Source organism: Cynocephalus volans, chromosome 15 (genome assembly GCF_027409185.1).
Source record: "Cynocephalus volans isolate mCynVol1 chromosome 15, mCynVol1.pri, whole genome shotgun sequence".
Classification (NCBI taxonomy): domain Eukaryota; kingdom Metazoa; phylum Chordata; class Mammalia; order Dermoptera; family Cynocephalidae; genus Cynocephalus; species Cynocephalus volans.
Window position 1 is genome coordinate 12,508,563 of NC_084474.1, and position 14,723 is coordinate 12,523,285.

Genomic DNA, 14,723 nt, shown 5'->3' on the forward strand with positions numbered 1-14,723 from the left:
CAGGAGATATGAACGCAGGCCCTTCCATACACTGCATCTCACACTTAATGTACAATCCCCTGAGAATGTTAATACACAGATTCTGATGCAGTAGGTTGGGACAGGGCCACAGATTCTGTGTTTCTAACAAGCTCGTAGGTGTTAGTGAAGCTGCTGGTCCACAGACCACACTTGGAGAAGCACGGAGCTGGGGCGGAGGAGAGAAGGAAGGGGGAAGAATCTAACCACAGGCTTTTCCTTTTGCTTTCACCGACCTTTCTCTTGCACCCCCAGAGCAACGACTCAGTGCAGTAGTAAACGACCCCATCTGAGTAGCTGGACACAGCAGTAACGGTTTGCTGGTTTTGTTTCTCACCCTCCTCCTCCCCCTGCCCGCCCCACCGCCGGCCCTGCGCAGCGCCCGGACTCGCCCGCCGCCCCGAAGCTGCTCAGCCTCCTGTCTAGCCCGCTCTCCGGCCTCGCGCGGTTCTTCTCTCACCTTCTCCGGCGACCCCCTTCGGAGGCTCCCCGGCGGCGCCCGGACTTCTCCTCCCTGCTTCCCGCCCGGCCGGCCGCCAGGCTCTCGCGGGGTCACGAGGAGTTGCCGGGCCGCCTCTCGCTTCTGCTCGGGGCGGTGCTGGCACTGCCCGATCGACCCCCGGGGGGTCGCCCGCCGAGGCCGGCCGGTCGGGTCGCCGAGCCCAGGGAAGAGGACGCCGGCGCCGAGCAGAGTTCGCCCACGCCCGTGAGTACCGGGGTCTCCACCACGCCCCACCCGGCCTCACGCGGACGCCAGCCTCTCCCACCCTCCCTCGCCGCGACCGGCCCGCCCCACCCGGGGCCCGCAGGGGGGACGGCGGAGGGTCCGGGCAGGACAGAGCACGTTCAGAGGAAAGGGCGCCGGCTGCTCCCCGACACCCCACCCGCCCCCGGAAGACACTCTGAGCTACTTTTTCCTGGGCCATTTCCTTCCCAGGGCCCAAAGAAGCGGGAGGCAGCCCTCGCCCTTCCCCGAGGCTGCGTTTCAAACTCTCCGCCTGTGGCGCTCCTCCCCCCTCGGAGCCTCCCCCAGACGCGCCTCCACCCGCTCCTAGCGCTCGCGATCCCACTCCCCTGCCCTCTCGGCAGCAAGGGAGGAAATGACGTGATGTTATTTTTGTGTCAGGCCAGTTTCCAGCTTCAGTTTTCCTCCGAGCTCGGGGCGCACGGCCTCAGTGGCCCGGCCGAGTCCCACTCCCGAGGGTCCACCGCGAGCCACAGAGCTGGGGTCACGGTGCCTCCGTCAGCCGGTCTCCCCTCCCCCGACCTCTGCAGTCCCTGCCGACAGTCTCAGTGCGGAGTTGGAATTGGTTGTCCCCCGTCCACCCCCTACCGTTGCCAGGTGGGGCCTCCTGGCTTCCGCGGGCCGGGGGAGGGTGAAGAGCCCCTTTCCTGTGCGGGAGAACCCGAGGCGGGGACAGAGCTCAGAGCGGCGCCCCGGGGCAGTGGAGAAGGTAGTAGGCTGCCCTGCAGAGGCGGGCAGTCCCCAGGCGTGACTCCCGAGGAACCGAGCACCCCCTCTGCGCGGCGCCCCACACCCCCGCTCCCCCCTCCGGCCCTTTTCATTCATAAGGTGCAAACACGCCGTCCCTCACGCTGGAGTCTCTCGCTCGGCCCCCGCGCGCCGACGCGACAGAGAGGGGGCTCCGCAGATGCCCTCAGCGCTCGCCTGGCGTCGCACCCACACTCTTGGTATCTCCTAATCGCGAACTGGAGGAGGGGCGCTGCCGCCTGGGCGCGGGGGGTGCCCCCCCGTGGGGCCTCGGGGGTGCCCCCGGCACCCGTCACCGTGGCGCGAGTCGCCGCGGGAGGGAGGCGAGACCTGGGATTGCCCGGGAGGGGGAGGGGGAGTAAGGGGGCGGGAAGAGGCAGAGCAGGGAAAGGAAGAGGGACAGAGAAGACCGAGGGCTGGAGGAAGGGGAAAGCCGAGCAGAGCCATCGCGGGTGTAGAAAGCGCTGCACTCGGCATTGCAATAAAAATAAGACCCACGCGGGACGCATGCGCACGGCCAACGGAGGCAAGCCGGCCGGAGCTTCCCCAGCCGCTAGCGGGGTGGACAGTGGGACCGTGAGTACCCCGCTTCCTCAACACCCCCTTCTTCCTCTCGCACTCGCCCCGAGGCCTGGGGCTGGCAAGTGGCAGACGCGGGGAGGGGTGCGCACGCTCGGCGGGACCTCCGGCTCCCTTCCTCGCTGCCGTGGCGGGAGCGGGTTCGAGTCGGTCGCCCCTTCGGAAAGCCGCCTCTTAGCGCGTGTCGGGGAACGGGGGTCGGGTACTGAGGGTGTGTCCGTGTCTGAAGGACGTCCGCACGATTCCACCTGGGTCTGTGACTGGGTGAGGGACGCGGGAGTCTAGCCCTTAAAGCCTAAAATTCGTATCGACCACCCGCACCCGTATTCGGGTAACTCCAGGCGGGTGGAAGAGTCGGTGTTCTCACTGGATGGGACAAGGACGAAGACGTGGCCGGGTGCCCGAGGCGGGTCGTTGGAGCGCAGGTGGGAAGGACAGGGAGACACTCCCGGGAATCGCGGTACCTCCCTTTCGGAGAAGTGCCACCCAGGCGGAGGACCGCAGGAGCAGGGCGGGGAAGGGGACGCCCGCACGTGGGCCCGGGAGGATCGGCGCAGTGTCCGCGTTTGCCCAGAGCCTCTGTTCAGGCTCCTGAAACCGAGTGGACAGAGCTGTCCCCCACCCCTTGCCTGCGCCAAGGCGGTTAAGGTGCGGGCGCCGCGGGGGTTTTCCTTGAACAACACCCGGGTGCTCGATCTCCCACACTCGCAGAGCTGCGCTGGGGAAGTTGGAAGGAGTCGGGGCGCCCCGGCTGCGGAGGGTGGAGGGGCGGGGGTTGGGTGCAGAAGGAGGCTGCAACGCGGGACGGCGGTGGGCGTTGGGGGCCTGGGGCCTTAGGAGGGGCGGCGCGCCAAGACGGAGTGGGCTTTTGGGGGTCTGTGTGAGTGGCGGTTCCCACCACCCAACTCGGGCGGGGAGGGGCTTGGAAGAGGCACCGCGCAGGGACTGGGGTGGGCTTAGGAGGCGGGGGGTCTGTGTGCAGAGACCGTTCCCCCCCGACTGCGGGGGACAGAGTGCAGGACTGTGGGGGAGTGAGGGCGGGAGGGCCTAGCGCGCCGCGACCCTGGTGAAGAGTGCTGGCGGCCGGGCGAGGGGAGCCGGAGCCAGCAGCGGCTGCCCCCGCGCCCGCGGCGGCGGCAGGGTGGAGAGGTGAACGTACGGGATTTCCATCCGGGAGGAGGAAAGCGTTGGAGGGGAAATCTCTCCTCGCCTCCTTTCCTCCTCAGGATCTGGCAGAGGCCAATCACTCTTTGTCTGCTCCCACTCCCCACCCAGCCAGTGTCCTCGGTGCGGGCAGGACCCTCTGGCCCACTGGCTAGCAGAAGCAGTCACCCGCCCTCTGGGGCTCTACATCGTCCCCGGAGTGTGGAGAGCACGGAGCTCCTGCATCAGTCTCCAGTCACCGTCGTCGGGTCAGTGCCGTTCCTCCGGGGCACAGGTGGCAGGGCTTCTGCGTGGCTTGGCTTTATTTCATTTGTAGTGGTTCCAGGCCGTGGAATTGACTAAGTCCAAGTTCACTAAACGGTATGACTTCCTCCCCGGACTTGGCAAGGATATTTGTAGTGGAGTGACTATCTGTAAAGTCTTTGGCACAACCGTGATTTGCAATTTACTATTTTTATTAAGTATTTTTTCCTCGAAACCGGATTATCTACTGGGATCTCATCCTGTTTATCTTCTGTTCAAGTGTCATCTTTTCTATCACGTATCAGTGACGCATATGAGAAGCAATGAGCTCTGTAACTCTCTGGGTTCAAATCTCAACCTAGCTGTGGCAAGTTACTTAATCTCTCTGTGCCTTAGTATTATCATCTATAAAATGGAGCTAAGAGTACCTACCTCATGAGCTAGCTGCCAGCATTCAATAAACTAATATGGTAGAGTTCTTATAAATGGCTGGCACATACCAACCAAAAGCTATTGTTATATTATTATATTGATTCTAAATTAGCTAAGTAGACTTCACAATATAAAAAGTTCAGGAACAAAATGCATTTTTTGTGTGCCATATGTTGGGTTGGCAGGTTAGCTCGCTTGGTTAGAGCATGGTGCTGAGAACACCAAGGTCAAAGATTTGGATCCCCACACCAGCGAGCACCCCCCCCCCCAAAAGAGAAGTATGTATAATGAAATAGATGTACATCATCAAAATTTAAAACAGTAAGTGTTTCTGTCAATACCTAAATGTAAATATGATACATTTCTATGTCATCTGGACCCTTTTATTTCAAATAATTATGAGATATTTACATATAAGCTTTAAACATCATTTTAAGAAAATTATAACCTTCAAAAGAATTCATTTTATAAAACAAATATACATAAAAAATACATGTTATAGTATATACAGAACATCTAATATCTTTATCAAAATACTGCATTGAGTCAACTTTATTTAAGAGAATCTGGAAATTTACCTTAGGAGCCAGAAGTACTAACCTCTCTGAGATCACTGTAAACGTTTTAACTAAAATATCTTTTATATCAAACATATAGAATGATGAAAATCAGATTACTTATTCTACCTCCTTCATTTTACAGACAAGGAAACATTCAGAGAGATTGAGTCCAGGCCAGAGAACTCCAGCTAATTAGGGGCTGAAATATGATTAGAATTAGGTCTTCTGACTTGCTCTTCAGGGCTCTCATACCCCACACTGATGATTTCCTGTTTACTACAGATTTGTGAACCTTTAACAAACATGAAACTAGAAGGTATACACAAAGAAAAATATGCAAGCATGCATTATTTCCAACACCAAGAAAGACCAGGCAGTAATGTCATGGCTACTGTGGTCATTCACACAATAAGACATGACTGCAAGGCTTGCATCAGTTTGGTCAGGTCACAGATCAAGCAAGAGGCAGAGCCAGCTTTAGAATTTAAGGCCTCATTGGAGTAGACATTCAGTTGCATATTCTATTCATCTCTCGCAGCAGTTTTATACTAGAAATCCTTTTTGATCTTAATTCTTAAAATCTTCTTCCTGCTGTCTTTGAAGTTTTTTCCTATTAGAAAACCTTTTAGGAAAGGTCTTCATAATTACACAGAAGCGTATTTTATTATTCCAGATTTTGTGGACTAACAAGAGTAAAAGAGAAAAAAGCTTTTTTTATTTTAATGCAATAGCCTGTTACTGGTTTCATTCCAGGCACTTGAATATTAATTCCTTAAATTCTATTGTTCTTTCATTTTTCACATGTGGCAGTTGAACAACATTCACCTTCCATGAGCAGATGCAGATGGTGGCTTAAAGGTCCAGCCCTGAATGGTTTAGGAAGTATATTGCATAGCCTTTCCACTGAGCATCTGGTCTTGCAAAGTTATTTATAGGAATAGTGTGTCTTCCAGGGAAGATACTTCTAGGAATTAGGCCTGCATGCTTGACGAAGAAAACCATGGTTCTCTCCAGCACGTGAACTGTGTATCTTACTATTGACTTTGCATCTCAGGATATCTACCACATGTTCTTAGATAGAAATACAGGCATTAAGCAGGGAGTGGCTTTCTAACATGCTCCTAAGCCGGTTTGGCAGAACTGAATTTTGAAATCACATATGTCAAGTCCCAATAGGATTATGTTGTGAATCACTGTCCAATTGGGAATATTTCAGATTGGTTTTCAGTGCACCACCAGTTGACTCACAGTGTGAGCTTCTGTTCAGATAAGTGCAGTGCCAGTCAGTAGCTAATAGAGTTCATTCTGAGTCAGAACTTAGCATTTAGTACAATAAGTATGAGTCACTGACTACCCAGCACCATCTGAGATGGTCCCTGAATGTTACCTTGAGCAGATAGCTCAAGAGTTTAGACAACACTGCATGGGGTGAGTCAGTTAAAAGCACAATTGCATGGGCTCTTGTAGAGGCCATTCACAATAAAGCATGATGTAACTGAGTGCTCAAGGTAATATTACATGGTCATGAATTTATAGAACAGATTACCTTGATTCTAATTCAGCTGATTAGATTCTAGCTATTTGCATGGGGAATCATTTGTGAAAAATGAGTAATATGCTCTATTGTCCAGCAGTGATATTTTAGGAGTTATTTCAATAGTTATTAAAGCCACTTGACCTTTGTTATTGGGAGTGCTCAATTTCCAGTTATTAATTTTACTCTAAATTGTAAAATCCTTTTTTAGTCCATACTAGTATTTTGGATTTTAGTTGAAGACATCTCATGCAGAGTTACCCAAGGATAATCTTGGTTCCAAGGATAATAACTTCTTGCTACTAATTACCAGTTGGGTTGTTGCTATGGATTGATTGAATTGTGTCCCCAAAGTTCATATATTAGAAGCTTAATTACCACTGTAACTGTTGAGGGTGGGAAATCCTATTATGGTAATTGAAAAGTGGGGCCTTGAAGAGGTGATTAAATTGTAGGACCATGCAGTAGTGAATGGATTAAAAATGGCATGGTTCTGAGGGCTTTAAAAAAAAGAGCATATGAGAGGTTAGTCTCTCTTTGCTTCCACCATTTTGCAATGTGAGACCCCTGGGTCACTATCACTACGACTAAGACTCTCACCAGATGTGTTCCCTGGACTTTGGACTTCCTAGCCTTTGAAACTGTAAGCAATAAATTTTGATCCAGTTTCAAGTGTTTTGTTATAAGCAACAGAAACAGACTAATACAGTTGTACAGTGTGCACATCTGCCCAACAGTGGAGTAGTGGAAAACACCCTACTGTCTGGTTTGTTTCTATTTGTGCCCCTGTCACCTCTGAAGGGAACTGAACGGTAGTTGCTCAAGGCTAGACCACGAGTTTGTCTTGCTGCTGTAAGGCTAGCAACACCTGGCACTTGTTACACATCTGGGGCTGTATGGCTAGAATCAACACAGGCTTATATAAGCTGTTCCATTTATGCAAAGACAATAGAAAGAATTATGCAGCCTGTTCTTTACCCCACCCTTGTAAATGACTTTTATGACTCAGGATGGGGTGATAATGAAATTTAAGGGACTAATAGATTTCTTAATTTGTGTAAAAGTCTTATTGATAATTAGTGGTAAGAAGTTATTATCCTTGGAACCAAGATTGGACAACTGTTAAAAAATACATGTATATTTTTCTATATTCATCTTTTTATGGCTCCAAGAAAATCCCAGATGTATGGCTCTACCATATACCTTTATTATGTTTTTACTCATTCATACATCTTTTCTATCTAAAAATGTATAGATACTTCTTTACATTTAATGGGGACTTCACATAGTTTCATTCTTCCTGATATTGTAATTCCTGGCAAATTCAGGTTGTTAGGACTCTTTAATAAATTAGACTATTTACAATACGGAAACAAAGTTTGTATATAAGTTTGCTCAGTTTCAGTGAGGAGCTATGAAGTATCGTTGTGAGATTCCTGGTTGCTTTTAACTTTGTTTACTTGAGTTATAACTTGTAGTAAAGTGTACACATCATAAGAGTACAGCTTAATAAACTGTGCATACGTATATCCCCATGGAATCACCATCTAGATCGGGGTTTCTCAACCTTCACACTACTAACATTTTGAGTTGAATAACTCCTTATTGTAGGGGACTGTGCTTTGCATTGCAGGAAGTTCAGTAGCATCCCTAATCTCTACCCACTGGTTGCCAGTAGCACTCCTCTCTAGATGTGACAACCAAAAATCTCTCTAGACATTTCCAAATGTTCCCTGGGAGGCAGAATCACTCATCACTACTCTAGATCAAGATATAGGATATCTATATCTGATATAGATTCTGGTTGCTGTGTAGTGGTAGATCATTGTGTTTTTAATTTGTATTTCCCTAATTACTAATAATGTTGAGCACCTTTTAATATGTTTTTTGGCCATCTTCTATTGTATATCTTCTATTGTAAACTGCCTCTACAGGTCTTTTGGCCTATTTTTCTATTGTGCCATTGATTTTTTTAAAAATTATTATTATTGATTTGTAGAATTTCTTTATGTACTCTAGATACCAGTAGTCTGTCAAAAATATGTATGTGTGCCTGTGTGTGTGTGTTGCAAATCTCTTCCCCCCCGTCTGTGGCTTGCCTTTACACTCTCATTCCATTATCTTTTGACTTCCATAGTCTCTGTGGAAAAGTCATGCTTTTTTGAAGTTAACATGTCTTTTTTCCTCTGGCTGATTTAAACATTTTCTCATTGTTTTTGGCTTACCACACTGAATATAATGTATCTAGGTGTGATTTTCTTTATATTATGTTTTGGATTCATGGAGCTTCTTGAATCTGTAGATTGATGTCTTTCATCAGCTTTGGAAATTTTTCATTCAATATCCCTTCAAATATTGCTTTTGTCCCATTTTCTCTCTTTCTTCCTACTTCTAAGACTCATATCACACCTATGTTGGATGTTTTCCTTTTCCCCCTTATGTCTTTTATTCTCTGCTCTGTTTTGTCCATTTTTTTTTTATTTCTCTCTGCTTCAACTTGAATACTTTCTATTCACCTGTTTTAGTTTACTTCACCTGTCTCCTGCTGTGCCTAATCTTCTGTCAAACCATCTAGTGAATTATTAATTTCAGAAATTGTCTTGTTCTAAATGTAGTATGTCCATTTGATTCTTTGTAATAAATTTAAATTCTATGATTAAATTCCCCATCTTTCATCACTTTTGTTAATGTATTCTTTTACACTAAATTCAATATTGAGATCATGTACCTGTATCTTTTGTCTTTTTTTTATTATTGGCCACATTTCTGTCTATTCACATATGTAATAATTTTTATTGTATGTAGACATTGTATGTAAAGAAACTATGTAGGTTCAGATAATATCTTCCACCAGCAAGAAACTTCCCCTGGAGGAATTTCCTCTCTGAGAATGAGCGGCTGATTATTTTACTTTAGGCCTAACAGGTATTAAAATGGGTTGGAGCTAGTTGCAGTTTTAATAGGATTTAGCTTATCTCTGCTTCTTTTCTGTTCCTCAGGAATTTTCTTCTGAGCTTTGGATTGAGAGCCTGGTGGTTTCTATCTCCTCAGTCTTGAAAGAATGGGAGACTCAGTTTCACCTTCAGAGTTTTTCATCTTTACTCTTTGCCTCTACCTTCCCCATGTGGCTTTCACATTTGGTAAATATCTTAAATAGGCCAGCCATGTGTTTGAGGAAGGCCTTGTTACTGAAAGGGACTTTGTTCTTCCATGTGAGACTAGAGTCTCTTTATATTCTCAGCCCATGCTTGGAGTCAGCAAAGGCCCTCAGGGAAAAAAACAGCTGGTGACTGACTGCTCACCTGGGGAAAGCTCTCCCTCACAGAAATTTTTGTTAATTTAATCTACTTTGCTTCCACATCTCTCTGATATCTTTAGAAATATAATTTTAGCTATTTACCTGGATTTTTTTCTTGAATTAACTTCCTTTTCCTTCTGTCTTTGGATTACATTTTTATCCTTCTATTATCATTTGTTTCCAATACAATTTTGCCATATACGTGTGTAAAATGTAATATGTTTTATGAGTTTAAAAATGCTGAAAAAATATGTTATAATTTATGCATCTCTTTATGCTTCAAATTGTAGTTATGTAATGTAAGAAGCACAAACATTAGCAGGCTGACCAGTTAGCTCACTGGTCACTGGCACTGATAACACTAAGGTCAAGGGTTGGATCCCTCTTATGGCCAATCACCAAAAAAAAAAAAAGCATGAACATTGGAATGAAAAAGAACTAGACTCAAATTTTGACTTTGCTCATGCTCACTAGTTTTGTGACCCTCTGAATCTGAAAGTATATGACAGTGATAATGATACATATTTTATAGTAATAAATGCACAGTAGAGGGTTCAAGAGAGTATTCAGTAGGTGGTACCTGTTATCATTATTCCTATAATATTTATCCATCATCATTTTAAGCCCCGGACCATGGATCATTTGATTTTAAACATTTAGATTTTGATATACTTCTATTTGGTACAGATTCTAAAATTTTTACCATTTGAACAATGCTCTGAAAAAAGTTAATATAAAAGGCCTATACCCATGACTTAATATCTAGGAAAATATTACTGTACAAGATCATAAATTCATATTTGGCTAAATCTTTGTCATTTATATACCCCAAAAATGACATTGTGAAACTGAAGAATTTGAATAAAATTTAGTTGCAGAAAGATTTGCATTCAGAATAGTTGCTCTCAGTAAAATCCACATCTAATTACTTTTGTTATATCCAGTAGGGCTTATTATAAGATGCTGGCAATCAGAATACAATATTAAGAAATGTTAAGAAAAGATTAACAGTATTTTCTGGAAAGGACTGCTGGCTGACTTTTGCAGAGGAGAATCTATGAGGGGCTGTAATTTTAACATTATCTCCATGAATGATTTAAATATAATTAATTTTTGTATTAAATTTCCTCTTACTGAGTTGCTCTTTTGTTTTGACTTTGGCATTTGTTTCTTTAAAAAAAAACAAAACTTTGCTAATGTATGTAAACATTTAAGATTCTACTCTAAATCTGAGATGAAAATAGTAATCCTGGAGGCAGTTTAGTATGCAGGACTCTCCTGGCATGGATGAGAACAGGGCTTCACATTTGTGTCCCCGAGGCCACCGAGGGATGCGTCTTTAGTTCCTGAGTGTGCTGACAACCAACTTCACTGCTCCAACCTCCATATTCTGAGTAGGACTGCCCTCACCATTTGTGGGTAGATTTAAGTAAAGGCACAAGGGTTATGGGATCTTGTTATGCAACCACCTGGAATTTATCAAATTCCACTGGAGCTGAGCTTTTGCTAAAGCAAGTCAGTCAGTTCTGGCCCTTTAAATGACGTGTTAGGTTATGCTGTTCTTTTAACAAAATAAAGCACTGGTTAACAAAAACATCATAATGAGACATGCCCAGTAAATTTGGGTTAAAGGATGAGTACTGAGAAGTATGATAAAGGTAAAATTATGCAAAATCTAATAAAGCGAAAAACTCATCTTGGGCATGTTAAACAAATCTCATAAACTAAACAAAAGGCTTTATTTTTTTTTTCCTTATCTTCTAGTGATATGTTTTCAAAATCAGTTTGGTATGAAAACTATAAATACTGGTTTAGAGAATTTATTTGCTAAAATATATCAAATCTGTTCTGAGAATCAGGAGACTACATATAGATTATGTTTTCTTAATGAAAACTGGTCCACTATGAGCCTTTTTGCCTACACCTTAGTATGAGGCTTTTCTTCCTGTGTCTCTATATCTAAGTGCCTTAAATATATGAGGGTACTTCAAAAAGTCCATGAAAAAACAGAATTAAAAGATAATACAAATCTTTCTAATACAAATCTTTCTGTGAACTTCTTAAAGTACTCTTGTATATGTTGTCTCAAAAAAAGATTAGGAATTGCTATAGTTCCCTACAGAGTCCAAAATGCATAACCACTAAACATTTCAAGTCTTTGAAATTTCTTCAATTTTAGATGTTTGTTCATCACATCTAGTAGCTATTTGACACTTCAGGCCAAGGGAGATGGGGACCTAAAATTCAGTAGATATTTTGGTACAAATTGTAGAAAACCAAAACCGTGAGGAGCAGAGGTCTCTTGCCCACACCTAGGAAACGCGCACAAAAACATCCCGTTAGCTCCGCCCACAAGAACTGTCTCGGGAGCTAAGGCAGTGTGGGGCAAGGTAATGCACTGGAGTTTCTATTAGCCTGTGCTAATCAACAGCAGACCTGCTGGGAAAAGGGCTCCAGAGGCATTCGCTGATGAGCATCCAAAAATAACCCAAATCAAACTGTGGCGGGAGCACCGCTGTGGTGGGAGGAGCCAAGCTCTGTGGGGTGGCTGGATGGCCGGGCCTGGGGCCAGACGGCATGATTCAAGTCTGTCTGGGGCTGACTTTGAGACGTCAGGCACAACACACAACGATTGTCTTGGAGCCTGAGTTTCCTCGTTGATAAGATGGGATTTCGAAATCTACTCCACAGAATCATTTCAAAAATTCAGTGTGAGTAAGGTGTTACACATTTGCTCATGTAGACATAGGAGGAAAGTGTGCATTGGTTGGAAATTGTTAGTGGAGAAAGCAGGCTCTGATAAGAGTTTTGATTTATTCTAGTGTTGTGATTACCATTGAAAGCCATGGGAGGGAACTAACAAGATCTGGATCTTGTTTTAAAACAGTTAATATTTTAGGCTTTGTGGGCCATATGCTCTCTATTGTAACTACCTAACTCTGCCACTGTAGTGGGAAAGCTGTGGGGGGATAGAGAAAAGGGGGTGCATTAGGGGTATTTTATAGCTGTGCAGGCATGAGACGGCAAGCCTGGGCTGGATCAGGGCTGCGGAGAGGCCGCTCAGAGCAGACATGCCTTTCCGAGATAGTTGCTTGCTCATGCGTGAGATAGGAGACCAGCACAAGGGAGGAATCAAAGTGACTCCTTGGATGTGGGTGGATGATGATACCATGAATGGCATGGAGAAAACAGGAGAAGAAGTGGAGGGGCCAGAGGAGGAGACTCAGGAGTCTGTTTTAGACCCTGAAGTCTGAGATGTGCATGGGAGCTCCAACTGTGGTGTCAAGTAGGCGGTTGAAGATATGCATTTGGAAGTCAAGGGAATGGGCTGGGCTAGAGGCAGGAAAGTGAATTTGTTAGACTATTCGTGATACTGTGTAGCCTGCTGTGCCATGGTATGCTAAATTATCATGAGCTTTTGGTGGGAAATTCTTGAGCATAATCAATAAGATATTACTGCTTTAGAATCTGTACTTTTTTCTCAATTATCTGTGAACAATTTGCTGAGAGTTTCTGTTTATTTATAATGGGGCTCAGCAAACCTGTTTGTATATGGCCTGATCACTAAGAATTGCTTATATTTTCTCATTGTTGGGAGAATAAATCAAAAGATGAACAATATGTCCTGACACATGAGAATTTCATGAAATTCAAATTTCACCATTCATAAATAAAGTTTTATTGGAACACAGCCATGCTCTTTTGCTTGATGTCCATGTCTGCCTTTGCTCTGTAGAGGCAGAGTTGAGTAGTTGCATAGAGACCATGTGGCCTGCAAAGCCTACAATATTTACTCTCTGGTCCTTCACAGAAAATGTTTGCCTACCTCTGATCTATAACATGAATATATAAGTGTAAGGTATTACTAGGTTCTTGTAGGAAACAGTCCACGTGAAAGTAAACATGAAGTTCAACCAATACCAAAGTTATTTCTTACAAAAATAGTACACCCTAAAAAATTTTTTTCAGAAAGAAGAAAAATCCAATTAAAGGCAATCTCCTATAGAAAATAAAGTCAAAGGACCTGATTTAAGGTTTCTTTGGGTATTCACCATTTCAACATTCAGTATTTTCATATTAACAGGAAAACATAATGGCAATTAACAAGTCCCAAAAGTAATAATGAAGAAGGACCACAGGGAAATAATATGCACAAAGGTTTTTTGTATGAGAGCCCACATGGCTTTCAGAGATTCAAATCACTTACAGCTGAAAGCTTTAAATAGGCTGGGAGCTCATGATTTCATATTATTTATAATAGGATCGTCATCCCAGAATGAAAAATTCTAATAGTGGACACAGACAAAGTTTAAGGAGTTAGTGCTACTGTTCACAAGGGACCATGGAGAATTTTCTATGTGGAAAAGTAGACTTTGTGAAGAAAGAAATGTAGAGGAAGAATCTGCCCAGACCGACCTACAAGGAATAGAGAAAGCTAGTTACTTATGAACACACCTTTTTGGACATTTTTATTATCCTTAATTTGCATGAATGTTAACATATTTCATAACCCATCTGCTGTAATTGATGGAGAAGTTCTTCAACCAGAAGATATTCTTCCAGGGCTAATATCTGTAAGATTTGCCCAGACAGACCTACAAGGAGTAGAGAAAGCTAGTTACTTATGAACACACCTTTTTGGACATTTTTATTATCCTTAATTTGCGTGAATGTTAACATATTTCATAACCCATCTGCTGTAATTGATGGAGAAGTTCTTCAACCAGAAGATATTCCTCCAGGGCTAATATCTGTAAGATTTGTTCCCAGCACAAACAAAATGGGTAGGGGAGACCCAGCAGACTGGACTGGACTGGACTGGACTGGAGGGGGCTTACTGCAGCACTGGGTGAGTTTCTACTCTCACTTAGCTTCAGACTAAGTCCATAAGAGTCTCCTAAGTTCCAGCTAATAATTCAGGGACAGTGGTAGGAAGCATCACTAGAAATGTTACTCATTAAAGACAGTTAAAATAAAAATGACTGTTACTTTTAAGAAACATAATAACCTTATAATAAGCCACTTTAAAATGTCTACATAATAAGCACAATATCTTTGTAGTACCCAACAAAAGTAACTATAATTAGTATCATCTAATTCCTAACCATATCCCATTCTTTCTCATTAGTCTCTTTGCTAATCTTTCCCCATCCCCCACTTTCTTTTTCATGCACCAATTTGTGGAAGAAACTGGACCCACTGCCCCATGGATTGTCCCACATACTGAATTTGTTTGCTACTTCCTCATGGTGCTAACTTGTTCCTCCATTTCCTAACTTCCTGCAAACTAGATGTTAGATTCATAGGTTTGAATGAATTTAGGTTCAGCAATTTGGCAAGATGATTTCCTGGGTGGTGCTTTCCCTTTCTGCTACATCATGTCAGAGGGACACAGTGTGTGTG

The 14,723-nt window shown here is 44.4% G+C and overlaps 1 protein-coding gene across 2 annotated transcripts in view; it reads left to right on the plus strand.

Annotated features, from left to right (window-relative positions):
- The window catches only part of RGS20 (regulator of G protein signaling 20), a 99,280-nt gene that overhangs the window by 22,090 nt on the left and 62,467 nt on the right, over window positions 1–14,723 (plus strand). Inside the window, exon 3 of one of the 2 annotated variants that reach the window (XM_063079995.1) lies at window positions 388–724. The exons of the other annotated variant lie outside the window; for it this stretch is intronic. Coding sequence (XP_062936065.1) covers window positions 388–724 — 337 coding nt within the window. The remainder of the gene's footprint in view (window positions 1–387; window positions 725–14,723) is intronic. 2 annotated transcript variants of the gene reach the window in all.